Source organism: Cetorhinus maximus, chromosome 7 (assembly GCF_964194155.1).
Source record: "Cetorhinus maximus chromosome 7, sCetMax3.hap1.1, whole genome shotgun sequence".
NCBI lineage: Eukaryota > Metazoa > Chordata > Chondrichthyes > Lamniformes > Cetorhinidae > Cetorhinus > Cetorhinus maximus.
This window is the reverse complement of record NC_135885.1, coordinates 13,007,241-13,026,301: the sequence shown is the minus strand read 5'-3', so window position 1 is coordinate 13,026,301 and position 19,061 is coordinate 13,007,241. Positions and strand designations below refer to the sequence as shown.

At 44.5% G+C, this 19,061-nt stretch overlaps 1 protein-coding gene across 3 annotated transcripts in view; it reads right to left on the bottom strand.

Moving 5' to 3' along the window:
• Positions 1-261: 261 nt before the first annotated feature.
• mxra5a (matrix-remodelling associated 5a) overlaps positions 262-19,061 on the bottom strand; it is a 40,477-nt gene continuing 21,677 nt past the window's right edge. For all 3 annotated transcript variants that reach the window (XM_078545061.1, XM_078545062.1, XM_078545063.1), the window contains 3 exons: positions 13,695-18,599; positions 9,068-9,968; positions 262-4,067 (listed from right to left, as the gene is read on the bottom strand). In XM_078545061.1, the coding sequence (XP_078401187.1) occupies positions 2,162-4,067; positions 9,068-9,968; positions 13,695-18,599 (7,712 nt within the window). In that variant the 3' untranslated portion in view covers positions 262-2,161. The remainder of the gene's footprint in view (positions 4,068-9,067; positions 9,969-13,694; positions 18,600-19,061) is intronic.

Sequence of the window (19,061 nt, the reverse complement as noted above, 5' to 3'; positions counted from 1 at the left end):
TCCCACATTGCACTGAGAACATGGTGCCAAGCATTGTTTGATAAAATTTGAACGGCTTGCTAGGCCACTTGGGAAAGCAGTCACGTTCGTGTGGGATTACAGTCACCGGGTAAATGCAGCAGGTTTTTTACCCTGAAGGACATTGGCGAGGCAGTTGGGTAACTTTTGAACAAATATCTGACAGCTTCATGGGTCACTTTTACTGACAGCAGTTTTCTATTTCCAGACTTTGTATGTAAATTTGAATTCAAATTCTCAAACTCATTTTAATCTGAACTCATGTTGTCTGTATTATTAGCCCAAAACATTTGAATTACTAGTCCAGCAGCATAGCCACTAGATTACTGTACCCTAATACCTAGTGCAGGAGTGATGTAGCCAATTGTGCCACTCCTTCTACCACACTGGACAGCTAATTCAGCATAGACCTGGATCTTTAATATTAATATAGCACAGTACCATAGTAGCATATGAGCCAAAGTAGGTCACCAAGCAACGGATAAAAGTACATATCCTTACCTTTAATAACAACCTAGGATTTACATAAAACTTACCAAGTACTAATGTTCAAAAGACAATTTTTGTATTTACATGGTTGTATAAAGGCAATGGTTCACATGGTAAGTTTGCAAAAAAAAAGTTATTTATGTACAATTAAAAACTGAAATTATGTAAAACCTTTAAAATCACTGATTAGACCTCAGCTGGAGTATTGTGCCCAGTTCCAGGGTATCACACTTTAGGAAGGGTGTCAAACCCTTGGAAAGAGTGCAGAGAAGATTTACTAGAGTTATACAAAGCATGATAGACGTCCGTTATACGGAGAAGCTAGAGAAGCTGGGGTTGTTTTCCTTTGAGCTGAGAAGATTAAAGGGAGATTTGAGAGGGGTGTACAAGATGAAGGGTTTTGGTAGAGCAAATAAGGGGAAGCTGTTACAAAGACACAAAATGCTGGAAAAACACAGCAGGTCTAGCAACATCTGTGGAGAGAGAAACAGGGTTAACTTTTGGAGTCCGTATGACTCTTCTTCAGAGCTGGTGTTGTAAGGAGAAGTTGTTTCCAGGGCCAGGAGATTTGGTAATCAGAGGACACAGATTTAAGATAATTGGCAAAAGAACCAGAGGAGGTGGTGAGGGGAAATGTTTTAATGCTGTGGACTGTTACGATCTGAAATGCACTACATGAAAGGGCGATGGAAGCCGATTCAATAGATGCTTCCCAATTGGATAAATACTCGGAAAAGGAAAAATCATAGGGTGGTGACAAGGGGGTAGATGAGTAGGACTAATTAGATAGCTTTTTCAAAGAGCTAGCAGAGGCACAATGGGCCAAATGACCTCTTTCTGTGCTGCATGATTTTATGAGGCTATTTGAGAGAGGGGAGCTTTCTTTTTTTAAAAAAAAAATCGCTGCTTGTAATGCAAATGACTTACTTTGTCAAATCAATTTTTATTAGTAAAATAATTAGGGTTAATAACGGTATAAAATGCATCACTCGATATTATCTGACTCCTAATGTTGACTGACTTCGTGTCATGTTAATATAGAAAAGGCTTCAAGTCCCATTTTCTATAGCTACAAATTGTTGTTAAATGAAAGAGCACCATTGTTCATTGACAGCACTGTTCCTCTACCTATGGTAATCCACGATTCATGACAGAGTTCATTATGAACAAGCTCAACCACATTGCCAAGGCCGTTTTTCATTGACCATAGAGTCAAGATTTCTCTTTTACTTCAGGCAATGACACTTAGAGAGAGAGAGAAAGAGACAAATGACATTTGCCCTTACAGGATCCCAGGTACTGGTGAGTGGCATGATGGGTAGTTTTCCTTAATCTCCTTTCAAAGCCTACGGTGATTGAAGACAGTTCATTGCTTGAAATGATCAGGGCTTATTTCCTACTTAGCACTAATTTTAAATTGACGTGCCCCTTTTTAGGACACAAGTCAGCAAAAATGCATACCGCCAACATCAAAGAGAAACGTTGGAGGGAAATCATTTGAAAGAATGTTGAAGCAATGTTTTACGCATTTGTCATCAGTTTTGACAAAACTCTGCAAGGTGATCTTCACAACCGGCAGTGTCCACTGCACACGGAAGGCAGTTTCTTAGGCATTTACTAGGGGGAAAAGAATCAATTTAAAACAAATGTTCCTTTAAAAAATGTGGACATAGGTTATCTTTGAGTCACTCCCTAGCAGGTTCTTTGCAGTGCATTTGTAAAAGCCAGTGTCTCTGTTGGACGGATTCTGTAAGATTAGCAACCCTTGAGGGTCGAGGTATTTGTTACCAACCAGGCGAGCCTGATTCACTGCTGTGAGTCGAGTCTTGTCCGGAAGTTCCCAGCTTATTTCCGCTTTCGGAATCCCCATGGTCATGCAATTCAGCTGAACCGAGGCGCCGTGTCTCGCATAGGTCACGGGCATCGGTCCGTTGGTGATGCGCGGTGGGTAGGCTATGACGATCACTGCGACGCTCATTAAACTAAGGCCCAATTCGCTCACCGCTTTACACGAGTAAGTGCCTCTGTCGTACACAGAAGCATCATGAACGATGAGCGACCCATTCTGTAAGAGAGAAAAGCGGCCGACGTTTTGAGGTCTGTTCAGCACCACACCATTGGGTAAAGCCCATGATAACTGAGGCTGTGGATTGCCCCCTACCAAACAGTCAAGCCTCATCCTTTCACCCGGTAAAATTCTGACCAAGCTTGTGTAGCGATTGCGTATTTCTGGTTTGTGGCCAATCTCCAAGGTGACTAGCCTCTCAATGGAGCCTACTGTGTTTTTGGCTATGCAGCGATAAGCTCCAGCTTCTGCGGTGGAAGGGCTGGTGATGTGCAAGGTGCCGTCCCTCCTGTGGTACGTCTTTGACAGTTGCTGACCACTCAGGAGCCTGGTTCCGTCTGGAAGGATCCAGGTTGTTTCTGGCGTGGGGTTCCCTCTGGAGGAACAGTTAAGGTTCACGCTGTTGCCAATCACGATTGCGACGCCTGCACTAAGCGGATTGGTAAATGAAGGCTTCTCCATGTTGTCCAACACTTCGAGATGCACAGTGAGCCTGGCTTCTCCTCCTTCATTATGAGCGATACACATTAACTGGTTTGCATCCGATCCCTTCAAGCTCCGTATGTCAAGCGTCCCGTTGTGATGCACTTGAATTCTGCTTCCATAATATGGGGCAGTTACAACCACATTTTCTGACAGCACCCACATGACCCGAGGAAGAGGTACCCCTTCCGCCTTACAGTCTATTTGCTTACGGGTTTCCCTCATTCCTGTTTCCCTGACAACTGTATTTGCACCCTTCTGCCCATTAATACTTGGCGCTTCAATGTTTACCTGGACGGTGATGACTCTCCTACTTTCTCCTGCCGTATTTCTCGCCACGCATGTGTAGTTTCCGCTGTCTGATCTCTGTACCTTGTGTATAAGAAGGGTGCCATCAGTCATGAGTTGGTACTTTGATGAAGGCGGGATGAATCTGTTGGATGGAGAGTACCAGCTGATCCAGGGAGTTGGCTCTCCTTTGGCTTCACATTTTATCATACAGGACTCACCATACGCCACCTGAACAAGGGAGGGAGTGCCGCTTTGGAAGGCTGGGGGTTCTGCTACAACTTTCACGTTGACTTTCATCTCATCCTTGCCGATCTGGTTGACCGCATAGCAAGTGTAGTCACCTTCGTCTTTCAACCCAACCTCATTGAAGTACAAGGTGCCATTATCAAAAACTGTATACCTTCGTGTTCGCGTCCCGCTGTCATCGGACTGCATGACGCTGTTGACCATGGTGCCATCCGGCAGGCTCCACGAGATCGCTGGGTCAGGTAATCCTGACGCTATGCAGTCAACCTTGAGGTCTTTCCCATACATGACCTTATGCTTGGCATCTTGCTTGTACTCAATCTTTGCTGGCTTCATCATCACATTGACCTTGAGCACCATGAAGTCATCCCCCATCTTGTTTCGGGCCACACAGAGGTAATCTCCTGCATCTTTGTCTGTGACTGATTGGACGACGAGAGTGCCGTTGCTGTACACTTTCATTCTCTTGCTGTAACTGAAAAATAAAACACAGTCAGAGTTTGGTGACCGACAGTTGAAGAGCAGTCAGAGCTTTGGGATATGTGGCCAGGATTTTCCGTTTGGCGGGTGGGTGCAGCGGGCGGGTGGACCCGGGAGCGGTCGTGAAGCCAACCTCCGCCCGTGATCGGATCCCGACACGGATTTCACGCTGGCTGGCCAACATTAAACACGCGCTCAGCGCTTCCGGGGTGGGGACGGGAGGAGCGCGAGCGTGGGAGTGCATGCGTGCGCAGGGGCGCATGCAGTAAAAGCTCCCTGAGGCAGATTTTTAACAATGAAAATAAAGATATTAAAACTAACGAAAACATGTCCCCTCCTGTGGCTCTGTCACGTGAGCAGGGACACGTTAAATATGATTGTTAAAAGTTTTACATTTTTTTCTTAATCACTGGTCAAAACCTCATCCTGCCCGTGGATGAAGTTTTGCCAAAAATGCAAAGGCCGCTTGACCTTTTCCCCACCCGCCAAGCGAACGGTTGGATGGGCAGCAAAAAATTCGAGTCAATTAGTTGGTTAATGGCCTGAATAGGCCGCTTAATTGTCGGCGGGCGTGCTGCTGGCTCCCGCGCGTGATCGCCAACTGAAATATAGCGCGAGCGTGCGATGACATCGGGACACTCACCCGACTTCACAGCGCGTCACTTTACGCTGGGCACAAGAGAAAAATTCTGCCCTATATTTCCATGGGGGAAATTACACTTATCAGTGTAAAAGTTTGTTTCAACCCTAAGTACCTTGTACAATTTTGAAGGCTTTCCTGGTGGCGAGATGGGCAACTGTGCATGAGAGCTTAAAAAGGCTTGACCCTTGGTTTGCTGTTGTGACTCTATTGAGGTAGTTGACCTCAGTTGGGGCCATTTTGTGAGGGGTGGGCTTGGGATTGGAGATGTTACCTCTGACATAAGTGAGTGCCCAGTCCTGACAGTAAGATTTGCTATTTGGGCATGGTACTGCAACATTGTTAGTACCTGTGGAACTGTGCTCCAAAATGAGTCACTACTTCCAAGAGAGGAGGGAGGAAAGGGAGAACAACATGAGAAATGAATAAAAACATCTTTACTAATAGGCTAAGCTTTACTGTACCGCCAACCCAACAATCTTGGTTCAAGATGTAGCCAGGCAGTAAGTTCCATTTTTAAAACTAGTGACCTTGCAGTGACAGCAACATGCACTTATGGAGCACCTTCTGTATTGAACAATGTCCCAATGGGGTTTACAAAAGGGGAATGAACACCAAGCAAATAGTGAGAGGGAAGGTGAGCCAAGAGTTGATGAACGAAGCAGATTTTGAGGAGGCTTTGAAAATGATGAGAGATGAAATGATTCGGAAAGAAACTCTAGGGGCAGAATTTTACAAGTCGGCGAGCGGGGGCGGGACCCGCTCACCGACGCGTAAAATAACGCGCGGTTACGTCGGGTGGAACTCCCGATGTCACCGCGCCCGATTTAAATTTTCAGGAAGGCGGGAGTGCAGCAAAATCAGCTGTGGACCCACCGACCTGTCAATGGCCAATTGAGGCCATTGACAGGATCAATTAAACAATTAAAGGACCTGCCCGTCCAATCTTAAGGTTGACGAACAGGCCAGGAGCCCCGGCGGAAAATAGAAAAAACATGAAACCTCATCCACCAGCGGGATGAGGTTTCACGTAGGCTTTAAAAAATTTTAATAAAGATTTTGTAAAAGTTATGGACATGTCCCAACTCATGTGACTTTGTCACATGCGGGGACATGTAAGGGAAATTTTTTATTTCTATTTTTAATATTTTTGAAAGCAGAGGCTATCTCCCTGAGGCTGCACTTAGCCTCAGGGAGATGACTGCGCTGTATTGTGCGCATGCGCGAAAGAGCGGACTCTCAATTTTGGCAATCCCCCCCTTCCTGCACAGGGAGTGCACAGTGCTTCCCTGCGGATATCACGCTGAGCGGGCCTTAAGTGGCCCACCCACGTAAAATGGTGCCGCGCCTCTGATCGGGGGCGCTGATCGGAAGCGCGCCAGTACGCGCCCGGCCATCAAAATCCCCCACCCCCCAACGAGGGGAAAATTCAGCCCTAGATTGCAGGAGTGTAACCGGTAAAAATTGCATCTCGATGGTCATTCTAATATTGGCTGTTGCTTGGAAATGAAACCTGTTTTAATTCTTCCACCATTTCAATCCCACACTCCTGGGGGAGGGTTTTTCCCTCGTCAGGCGGGCTCGACAGGAGCGAGACGTCGGGAAGCCGAGCGCCGCCCGCGATCGGGATCAGACCGCAAATTCACACTGGCAGCCCACCCAGCATGAAACATGAGCGGCAGCGCTTATATGGGGGTGGGGGGGAGGGTGAGCGTGAACTTTGCACATGCGCGCGGGTGCGCGCTGGAAAAGCTCCCTGAGGCACAGAGCTGCCTCAGGGGAATGAAGAGTTTAGAACATTAAAAATAAAGATTTTAAAAATGTTATAAAACATGTGCCCTTATGTAGCTCTGTCACATGAGCAGGGACATGGTATAAATGAAATGCCTGTGGATGAGGTTTCCTAAAAAAAATGCAAAGGCCGCTTGGCCTTTTCGCCGACCGTAAGGTTGGACAGGCAGCGAAAAATTCTCTAAGTTATAACTTTAATGGCCTTAACAGGCATTTTTAATTGCTGGCGGGTGTGCTGCAGGCTCTGGTGCGCGCCCACTGACCGAAATATCGCACAATGACGCTTGGACGCTTGCCCGACGTCATCGCGCGTCATTTTATACTCAGTCAGGTTGGGCGCGCGCCCGCCTGACAAACTAAAAATTCTGGCCCTGGTCTTTGGCTACCTAGTGCAGAGGGGTTGAGGTGCAGGCTAGTTGAAGGACCTCTGCATTAGTCTGCTCCTGGGTGGCCAAAGTTAAATGCTGTTCATGGGCTGGTAGCTCTGTTTCTAGTCCACAGCCTTGTCCATACCCGGGTGACCCTGGAGAAGGAGCATGTGGTGTCCGTCAGTACGTTTGAAGCCTTCCTGTTGGGAAATGCAGGATATAGAGTGTGTGATGCAGCACTGGTAACTATTATTATTCAAGTTTATGTTTCTTCTGTTTGTATGATTAAGTTTTTTTCCAGACATGCCCCTTTAAAAAGGAGGGGAGAACTTTGTTTGGTTTATGGTTAGTCACAGTCAGGTGGCCCATTGGTATCTTCTTATTGGTTCATTTAGCAAAAGCAAAAAGGGGATTCATGTAGTGACATTATTATGATAGAAATACCAGGATTAGGCACTGCTTAATACAGGTAATTAGGGGCACAGACATGCAGTGTTTTACCAATATGTTACTGGCCTGGAATGGTCTCAGGTCTACCACTGCAGTGAGACAAAAAAACAAAATTCAGATGTTTCCTATCAATTCTCAAAGGGAGGGAGGGAGTGAAGATTCACCTGGAATGTTTGCCTGCACCTCTGCTTATCTGGTTATAAGGGAACACAGGCAGATTCTCCTAGGACTTGGTCACCACATGTCATGGAGGTCGGAGTCAGCTTGTGAACAACATACAAAGTTATTGCAACCGTTGGCATGTACATCAGTTAGAGTTCCACTCGTTCATCACTAATTAATTAACCTATGCTAATTCAGACATTGGAAACAGGACTTACAAGAAGGAGAACCAGGTCAGTGTTTTCCTCCATTAGGACACTCCTTAAAACCTACCTCTTTGACCAGGTTTTTGGTCATCTGAACCAGTGTGGTATGGTGTCATATTTTGTTTTATAACACTCCTGTGAAGCGGCTTGGGATGTCTTATTACTTTAAGATCACTCTATAAATATAAATTGTTGTTGTTGTTGCGCTGAAATGATAGGGTTTCTGAGTTGGAGGTAATTGTCATAGCTATGAGGAGAGGGCTTGAACAATCGGCTGGCGTGAATGAATTCTAAGTTGCTAGCTACATCTCAGCTTGTTGCCCTTTTAGTCAAGGGTGGATTTCAATTTGGGTGAAGCCAGCAGAGAACATGTCACACTTTAGACTAAAGCCACCTCTGTTGGCAGATTCCAAATCCGCTCGCTAATCTATTCATATTAATATCTCACGTTGTGAGGAGGTAACCCCCAACTGAATTCACTTAATCATTATTGCAAAACACAGCGATTTATTGTCTAATCACAACTGCACAGCCCAGATTCCATCAGGCCTTCAAACATAGAACAGAAAGACTTGCATTTACATAGTGCCTTTCAAAAATCTCAGCATGTCCCTAAGAAGCATTTTCAGCCAATGAAGTACTTTTGAATTGTTGCAATGGAAGAAACATGGCAGTGAGTGACCAGATAGTCTGCCCTTTTTTTTAGTGATGCTGGTTGAGGGATAATTATTAACCAGGAGACCAGGAAGGACTTTCCTGCTCTCTGTCTTTAGGATAAGATGTTAAATCAAGGCCCCGTTTTCCTGCTCAGGTGAATGTAAAAGATCCCATGGCACAATTTCAATGAAGATCAGGGGATCTTCGGTGTCCTGGCCAATACTCAATCAACATTACAAAAGAACAGATGATCTGGTCAATATCATATTGATGATCATGGGAACTTGCTGTGTACAAATTGGTTGCTGCATTTATGGCATGACAACACTGCTTCATTGGCTGTAAAGAGCTTCGGGACATCTGGTGGTCATTAAAGATGTGTTACAATAACATGTCTTTTTATTTCTTTCGAAATAGTGCCATGGGATTTTATACAGCCACTTGGGAGGGCTGAGGATGCCTTAGTTTCATTGCAAGATGCCACCTCTAACAATGCAGGACTCCTATGCTGGTGCGTCAATCTAGAATTTTATGCTGAAGCTTCTGGAAAGAGACTTGAACACACACGACATTCTGACTGAAAGCACAAGTCTGTGACCAACTGAGCCACGGATGACAGATGTGGCTCAGTCACACATTAGGTTGCGCATTTACCCACCAAGCCATTGAGAAAACTGCTGCTGTAAAGGCTTAATTGGTCTTCTCTGTTAATATCAATTACCTGTAGCGTGAATCCACCAGTAATTTTGAAGGTAGCCTCCAGAGTATTCTGGGCCCTGGGTCTCCCGCAGCAACACAGTCCAGATGTAGAATGCTTCCATAGCTAATGTCTACCCTTTGGGGAGATGACACAGTAATCTTGGCAGTAGCTGAATGCTTCTGAATGTTTATGCTCACTGTTCTCCTGGCAACGCCGACTACATTAGTTGCCACACATTCATAGTTGCCGACGTCTCGCTCCGACAGGTTACGTATGTAGAGGGTCCCGTTTGGAAAAACAAACAGGTTGCCGTTGATAAATTGAGAGGGTCGGATCTGCGTCCCATCGAAAAGGATCCAGCGAATGTTTGCTGGGGGTGCAGCTTTGGCAGTGCAGTGAATGTGAGCGCCCTGCCCTGGGATGACTGAGATGCTCTCGGTCCTTTCCTGCTGGATCATAGGAGGCAGCGCCGCGATGTGCAATCTCACTGTCACAGTGTCCGCTCCCACGGCATTGCTGGCAATGCACTTGTAAACCCCTCTGTCTGAGAACGCCGTCTCCCTGATGGACAGGGTCCCGTTCTGCAGCAGCGTCAAGCTGCTCCCCACGCCACCTGGAGTCTGCAGCAGCTTCCTGCCTGGTAGCAGCCACGAAACATGGGGGTTGGGCATCCCCTCGGCCCTGCACTCCGCCAGGAATGGTTCTCCCAGGTACACGGTGGCATCTTTGTAGCGGGCTCCGACTATTCGCGGAGGCTGGGCCAGCACAATCAACGTGATCACCATCTTGTCTGTGCCGTACTGGTTCCGCGCTGTGCACAGGTACTGCCCACGGTCCTGGACTTGAACATTGTGAATGCCAAAGGTCCCATTGTCAAAGACTTCAAATCGTAGTGTTTTGCTACTTGCCATCATCACAACCCCTGTAAGAAGCACAAGAGTTTTAGTTTCGAACTATTTCATTTCAGCCAGGGAATTAGCAAGGATGCTACAATCAGCCTCAGTGTGTTGTGGTCTTGGGGGACATACAGGCTTCGTAGAGTCATTATGGCCCAGAAGGAGGCCACTCAGCCCATCAAGTCCATGTTGACTCTTTATAGAAAGAATGGGTGGAGCATGAGTTTGTGACGCTGTACGGGAGGGGCTATATACATCATAACCCATGTCTGAAATTTATGAAGCTGTTCTTTACAACAAAGCTGCCATAGGGGGATAAAAGTCGGTCACATGAAGATGAGATATAACGGAGTCTCTATAAGGCAGATTCAGCTTAGATATATACCCATACGTCAAGCATGTAGGGAGGATAGTAGCATAGTGGTAATGACTAGTAATTCAGAGGCTTGGACTAATGCTCCAGAGACATGTGTTCAAACCTGAAATGGACTAGCAAGCCAATCGATTATAGGTGGCTCACCACTGCCTGCTCAAAGACAATCAGGGATGGGCAATAAAGGTTGGTCTTGCCAGTAATGCTCACATCCCATAAACAACTGAAAATGAAATGTAGCTTTAGCACAACCTCTTGCTCCCATTGCATTAATAGTAAATCCTTCAGTCTCAATGGGCTCTCTGGAACACCTTCTTAAAACCCTCTGCCTCTTCACTTCCCTCCATACCATTACAAAGCCATGCTTTATAAAAAAATGACTCTTTGAATTTACTGGCTGGAAACCAAAGATTGGACTTTAAAGGCTAAAGCCACATTCCAGTGACTTGGAACCATAGCTTCTCAGATGCTGAAAATTGGAACCACTGTACACAATAAATTCCAAAACCAGCAGGTGGAGCCAACCTGTCTGCAAGGGTCCATCAAAGACAATTACCTTAGGGAATGTGAATTAACCATATCTACTATCTCCATTCGCAAGACATTAAGGCTCACTTGGGTGGGGAACAAGCATTATACGTAATCACTTCAGCCAAAGGGCTCTGGCTGAAAGAGGAGTTCCCAGCCATAGTCTAATTAAGTTACAACTGGAATCCACTAGTCGTGACCATATTTGGGTCAGTTGTCAATTGGAGAGAAGAGGATCATGTGACAAGCCAGACAGCTCTTTTTGTGTTTAAGAAATGGTCTTTTCCAGGCCAGAGACAGAAGCATAAATGGCACCAAAGTGGCAGGATGCCTGTCTGGGCCCCTCTCTTCTCCACCCATCTTGCAAGCTCGAACCCTGTTTGCGGTTTGACCATCCAGGTGTTTCAGACAAAGATTTTAAAGAGCTGAACCCAGCCTGACCTTCATGGCATCCCACGTCGCCTAAAAAAGAATTGCATGGACATCTTGCTAGGAATGGGAAGAGGAAATATGGGAGGTCATTTAGCTCTTCCAGCCTGTTCTGCTATTCAACGAGATCATTACCGTTTGCCATCTGCTTCAGACCTTTGTCCTGTGTCCCTTAATATCTTTGGTTAATAAAAATAATCTGCCAATATCCGGTTTAAAATTAACAATTGATCCAACATCAATTGTCATTTGTTGGAGAAAGTTCCAGAAGTTTTTCCTAGTTTCACTCGTGAAAGGTTTGACTCTAATTTTTAGACTATGCTCCCTTGCCCTGGACTGCCCAACTAGTTTCTCTCTATCTACCCTGTTTCCCTTAATATCGTAAAAACTTGATCAAGCCAACCTTTAAACTTCTAAATTCTGGGGAGCAAATCCTAGATTGTGTGATCTCTCCTCAGTATTTAATCCCTGAAGTCCAAGTGTCATTCTGATAAATCTATTCTGCACTCCCTCCAAGACCAATATATCCTCCCTAAGGTATGGTAGCCAAAACTGCTCACAGTACCCCAAGTGTGGTCTAACCAGGGCTTTGTATAGCTGAAACATGGCTTCTACCCCTTTGTATTCTAGTTCCCTAGGTATAGATGCCAGCATTCCATTAGCCTTTTTGATTGTTTTCTGTATCTGGTTTATGCCTATTTAATGATCAATGGGCCCAATTCTCTTTGAAACACCAGTCTTTCTAGCTTCTCGCCATTTAGAAAGTACTTGTTCTATCCCTTTTAGGTCTAAAGTGGATGACCTCATTTTTGCCTGCATTGAAATCCATTTGCCACAGTTCTGTTCATTTATTAATTCTCTTTGTAATTTTATGTCTCCATTCACTCTATGACACTCAATGCCATCTATCTTTGTGTTATTGGCAAATTTGGATATGTGGATTTCTATTCCTTCATCTAAGTCATGAATGGATATGGTGAATAGCCAAGGCTCCAACACAGCTCCTTATGATGTATCAATAATCACATCCTGCCAATTAGAGTAGCTGCCCATTATCCCTACTCTCTGTTTCCTGTCTCTAAGCCAAAGCCCTAACCAGGTCACTAGTTAGCCTTCAGTTCAGGTGGCATTGTGGTATTGGCACTGGCCTAATATTCCAGAGACCCAGGGTAATGCTCTGGGTTCAAATCCTGCCATAGCAGATGGTGAAATTTGAATTCAATAAAAATCTGGAATAAAAAGTCCAATGATGACCATGATGTATTGTCATAAAAACCCATCTGGTTCACTAACGTCATTTAGGGAAGGAAATCTGCAATCCTTACCTGATGTAACTCCAGACCCACAGCAATGTGGTTGATTCTTAAACTGTCCTCTCAACAGAGGTAGTTAGGGATGGGCAATAAATGCTGGCTGAGCCAGTGATGCCCACATCCCATGAATGAATTAAAAAAAAAACTAACAGGCTCTCATTAGGGGCTTTAACAAATGTTTGGGAATCCATATAAATAACATCTGGATATTGTGCAATATTAAGCAAGAATAATCACTTTAGGTAGCACTTTTGACAGCCCAATATGCTTCATGAATGACGAATTGCAATTTAAAAATTATAACTATAAACACAATCAGGATTAGTGGGAGGTTAGTCAGAATAACACCAAGTCACACCACAGGATCTTCTAAATTTGCCTAAGTTCCTCACCCAAAAGCCAACAGGTCTGATGGCACAACACTCCCTCAATCCCACACGGATGTATCAATCTTGATTATGTCTATAGTGGGACTTGAATCCAGACCCTTCTACCTCACAGCTAGGTGCCACCAAGCTAGGGTAGCCAAACCTCCAGGGTCACCCTGGAGCTCCTAGGAAGTGAGGGCTAATCTCCAGGATACTGCTGTGAGTTATCCTGGAGGAAAATCATCGGGAGAATTTTTTTTTTTTTACTAATAACTCCTCGAACGTTTTTGTTTACTAGTTCTAAAGTTATGCGATATAAGGCTGGCTGATGGGGAAGAACATATGATCGGGTAATGAAGGATCCACCCACTTTCCAATTTGCATGGGAAGATGGTACACCATAAGTATGGACATCTTGACCAGGTAATTGCAAGAGTGTGGGAGTGGGGCAATTGGAGGCAGGAGATCAGGCGATGACACCTCCAAGAATATATCAAACCAGAGTTGGCAACCCAACGCTGAGCTCATGTGACACTTGCACTGAACGAGTGTGTTATTTTATTGAGTGGGTACCTTGACTAACTCATATGGAGTGGATTTGTGAGTTGATACCTACCGTTGCTAAACAATTGCCCATTATGGAAACCATCATCATTTTTCTTCCTATTGACAAAACATTCCTTTTTTTTCAGCTTACTGACTGTATGGCTATACAGTAGGTGTACTTAAAGGGTGTCTTACCTGTTGACACTTTTGTCCAAAACACAAAAGGCTTGGGCTCCCCAACTGTGTCACAAGGCAGATAAGCGTCCATCTCTGCTTTTACTGACATGGTCAGAGGGTTCCTAGTAACTATTTTCGGTTTTCCCTTTGCTGTCCTGAAATTAGGAGATAGTTGGGCAGGACTGGATGAATTCCCTCCTCGCTTTGGAAGGATTGTAGTATAATGCAACCTTTTGTTCAATGAGGTATTTCTAAACAATTGAGCAGTGCTAGTTGTGGTGGGCACAGTTGTCGGAGTACTCGTGGGCACTGTCACCGTGCGCATGGTTGTTTGGGGGCTAGTTGCTGAGGTTTTCTCTTTAGTAAATAGGATTGGGATCTGTACACGATGATGCCATTGATTGTCTTGATTTGTGGTAGGCTTTTCGACAACAGAATGTCTCAATGGTGGTATGTTAATTGCTTTAGCTGTTTTTGAGTTAGCGTCTAAATCAGCATCGACTGCTTTGTTAAATATTGGGCTTGTTTGGAATAGAGTAGCCGATGTTGCAGTGGGCAACTTAATAAAAGGTTCATCAGGTTTTTCTATGTTTTTCACAGTTGGAAATGCTGTCAATCTGGGCTCGTCAGTAACCCCTGACCACGCTCCAGTTGTAAAATTATGGGACCAAACCCCTGTTGCAGGTGTCAGCGTTTTTTCTGTTACTCCTACAGGAATATATTTGGGAGATTTCAGCCTGGAGCCTTGGTTTGGACTGGACATTATGCTGAGATTTGCATCTGGCTTCCATTTATGCTTTGAAATCCAAGTTAAGTTGTTTGACTGTTCCGTGTATGTTTCTTTAACTTGTTGTCTGCCTTGTGTGGTTACTGTATGCTGCCTTGAATGGACTCCATCTGGTTTATTACTTCCAGATGTTCCGTTGGTTTCCAGTCGGTCTTGTTTCTTTACTCCTATTCCAGTGGCTTTCTGAATGGGCAAGGCACCTTCTGGAGAAATTGCTGGAGGCAGGTCTTCTTTGTCCATTGAAACTGTGGTTTGAGAAGGCAAAAGAGGGACATGTCCGAAGGTTACATTGGTCATTTGCGCTCCTGGCACATTTTTTTCTGTTGCTTCACTATATGGGGCAATGCCCTGACCAGAAAATCGTGAAGGGTCCATAATTGTGTCAGGGGAAGAAGGAAGTTTTGATGTGATATCACTTCCATTTTGTCGAAATGTGGAAATTCCGTGAGACGTTTCGACCTCTGGTGATTTAGCCTCAGTTTCTAAAATTGTCACAGTTGGCACTTTTGGCTCAGTGTTTGATTTTGGAGTTTCCCTGGATCCCTGTACAATAGAAGCAGTGGTTGTGGTTAATATTTCAAAGTAATTCATTACAGGTTTTGATGTCAACGTAACTGTTGTGGTAATAGGAAGCAGTGTAATTGGGACAAGTGGATTTAAGATAATGTCTGATGTTTTTCCACTGTCCTGTACTCCCTTTAATTTCCCGGATCCCACCGGAACAACTGAAGTTGTGGTTGTTGTGGTCACTACACGTCCAACACTTGACTCCAGAGAATCTGAGGGAGTAGTGAGATCTGGAGGTTTATCAAACGTATTTGATATCAGAGGTGATATGGTTGTAGCGTCAAGTTTTGTACCATTGTGCAATTTATAATCCCTTTGAATGTATAATGTTTTTGTTGGATGGGTTAAAGATTCAGGATTGGCTGGTCCTGGTTCAGGAAGGTTTGAGAAAATGGCTTTTGTAGTTTCAGGTGTTGACTGAGTTGTTGAAGCTAATGGTTTTGGTTGATGTGATTTTGAAGGTTGCAGCCCTTGAGTAATTGGTGTTCCCGAAGGTTTTGTTGTATGTGGAGAATTTGTAATGGTCAAGATATTCACCGATTTTAACTTTGGTTCCTTTGTTGTGAGTTGTTCTAAAGCAGGCGAATTTAATTCGTCAGAAGCTACAGTTACTAACTTTGAATCTGGCTCCTTTTCTAATGTAATGTTGACTTTGATTGGGCCAGTTTCAGAACTGCTCATTTCTATTGGAACATACTTCATACTTGGCTGAGTGGTTGATGCCATATTTACCTGGGTTGGTTTTGTTTCTTTGGCTCTGGCTATTGGGTATAAATGTTGCCTTTGCCTGTACCTATTAGGCCGATATCTTCTTCTGCCAGGCAGTCTTCTCCTTGGATAGTTTCGAGAAGCAATAATAGACATATTTTTGCTTTGACTAGCCCTTGTATTAATATTCACAACAGTGGTTGTCTTTGCCACTGTCCTGGGTACCATGGTTTTCATTGTAATTGATTTGGCTGTATTGGTGGGAGGCATAGTAGCAGCAGTTGTGCTAATAGCTGGTTTGGTTATGGTGTTGGGGACCAGGGTGGTAATGGTAGTTGCTTTAGTACTGGGGGCCAATGTAGTGGTAGTTCTAGCTTTGGTTGAGGAGATAGGAGCCCTAATGATTGTTGAAGTTGCTTCATTTGTGATCAGAGTGGTGACTGTTTTGCTCATTAAGGTTGGATCTTCTCTGATAAATGTACTGTCATTATCACTGTTAAGGTTTATACCTGTAATATGAATTATGGAGTCCTTTTCAGGAAGCTTCCCTGCTGGATATGTGATAGCTTTAGTCATCCAAGGTTTTGCTAACTCCTCATGTGCATCAGGTTTTGGAGCATTAGTTTTACTTTCAATGACAGATACATCATCAGCTTCTGGCTCTCCATGTGTTGGCTGTATCTTAATTATTTTCCCTCTTGGCTCAATACTGACCTGTTCCGGGGCTGAAATTGTGGTTGTCTGCAATTCCCAAATCTCTGACTCATGCCTCAGTTTCGAAAGGAAATTGACTGCAGTGCTGGACTCAGTAGCACTTGTGAGAACAGGGTCAGTATGAGATGCACCAGAGATTTGGTTTTTGGCAGAATTAGTATCACCTCTTATTGTTTGCTGCAAAAGGTTTTCCTGCTGTTGAAGAAGGAGAGTTTTGCTCAGTGTGGTGTTCTCCGGCATGTCATGTTCTTTTACTGTTGCATTTTGGGATGAGCTGACATGTATCAATTCATCCTCTGAAAAATTTAGCTCACCAATTCCTGATGATTCCTCCACGCCAGACTCTGAGACAGGGTTGAGTTTTTTTGGGTGATTTGCTTCCAGGTGAAGTGTCTGGTTTTCATTTCCAGCTGGAGATGTGGTGGTTGGTTTATAGATTTGGAACAAGGTGGGAATCGTCACTTTAGGAATAGTCTTCGCTCTCACTTTTGCCAAGATGTCTGCCCACTTTTGTGGGTCAATCTTTTTATTAGCCATATTAACTCTTCTGCGTGAATCCCATCTCCTCCTGCCTTCTGTGGCTGTCTTCCCCCTGCCCCTCTGTGGCCCATGTCTTAGTTTGGTGTTCCTGTTGGATTCTGATTTGGAGCGGTCATGTGTGCCATCAGCATGAAGACGTTTTCGTCCAACAGGTGTACTGCTAGTGTATCTATTGTAGGTTACCTGTTTCTGACTTTCATACGCTGTCTCTCTACCTGAACCTTCCTGTTCCTCAGCCATTGGATCCTCTATCCTTATGAAGAGTTTGGGAATTGGCACTCTGCCAGCTTTCCCCTTTTTGATTTGTTGGCCGTGCAACTTTTTAATGACTGCCACATTAACAATCAGTGAATCTAGGCCATACTTGTTGATGGCTAGACATCTATAATGCCCACTATTGCTAACATGGCTAGATTTGATGACCAAAGTTCCATTCTCAGTAACAAATCCACCAGTAGTGTTTGATGGGGCACTGAGCACATCGTTATTTGGAAGGATCCAATTCAACTGGGCATTTGGTACCGCAGTGGCAGTGCAGGGCAGAGAGATGGTATCTCCTGAATGCACAGTGACACCACTTTCTTCCACTTGACTTGCATGGACTCTTGTGGGTTGCACATCAACCCGATAGGTCACTGTATCTGTATCATCCTTAATAGTCGCAATGCAATGATATAAACCTGAATCATAATAATCTACAGCCTTCACTATTAACTTCCCAGTGGTAGAGATAGAAATACGGTTATCTTCGCTAGTGTATGGAGCTTCCAGGTGGGTACCATCAGGAAACATCCATTGTATTGATGGACTCGCTGAGGCAATGACTGGACAGTTTAGCTGCAGCATAGTCCCTGTAACTAAAACATGATCCCTCTTTGTCCCTTCATCTTCTTTTATTAATACCCAGCTGTTCTTGGCTTTTGTGGCATTGCTAATTGGAAAGTGTTGCGATAGATACATTGAGAACAGAAGGACAACATGGCTTGCACTCGTTTGCCTTCTATCAAGTTGGATATTGATGTACTTTTGCATTAACCATGAGGACTCAGCCATAACTTCAGCCCCTACACCAGTATAATAGTAAGCATCATTATCAATGGCTTGTTTATATCGATAACTCAAGTTGGGTTCTTTGGACAACATTAAGTCTCTTTCTAATCTCACAGGTGTCTCACTGTAGTAGGCAATAAGTTTCCAAAGCCTTTGTATCTTTTCTTGATCCATATGGCATATAAGAGATACAGAAAGGGTCATATTGACTGCAATTTCTTGTTCATTTAGACGATGCCATTGAACCGTTGTATCGTTCCTCAGTCTGTTGACATGGCAGACCAAATGGTTAAGGTTCCCTTGCTGATCAGTTAAGTTCAAAGTCATGCTTCCAAATAGCTTTTGATAGTTTTGATGTGATATATCTTCACCTTCATTGTCTTCCAATTCACTGATATTGGTCTTCTTCAATGGGGATATGATTGTTGGCTTTGTACAGGTGAGAACATTGGAGTCCAGCTTAAAAAGCTCCTTTTTGGTGAACTGTTTGGGTTTGGAGCACAGTGAGCACAGCCGCCCTCCGGGATACGTTCTGTCCTTTTTACATTTGACAACACCTGCGAATGGGAAGAAAAGAGCCATCAAAGTATTTGACAGAGACCTTTTTCTTTTTACTAATTCCTTCTTTTTTCTCCATGTCCCTTCTGAGCATGCTGAGAGCTGCTAGGGTACAGTCCCATATCATACCTCTCCCAAGAGGTGATTCTGTAACTCCAAGTCAGTTGCTGGAATTTTGCCAGTGAGTGAAGTCCCAACGCCAGAGCCAGAAGTGGGATCTAAACACACGGGGACAGGCCCAATATCAGTAAAATCCCAGTAGGGGCGGAAAGTGGCTGCCCACTTAATTGAATGAATTGGCCACCCCACCTCCCAATAGCGGGTGGTTTCACCACTGTCATTCCAGCTTCTGGGGATACCACACGGTGATGGGAAGACTTTGGGCTTCCCCCTCAATGTCTTCTGCCACCATTTTATGAGACCTCCCGCCTCCCAGCCTGTAAAATCCAGCCCAGTGGGTC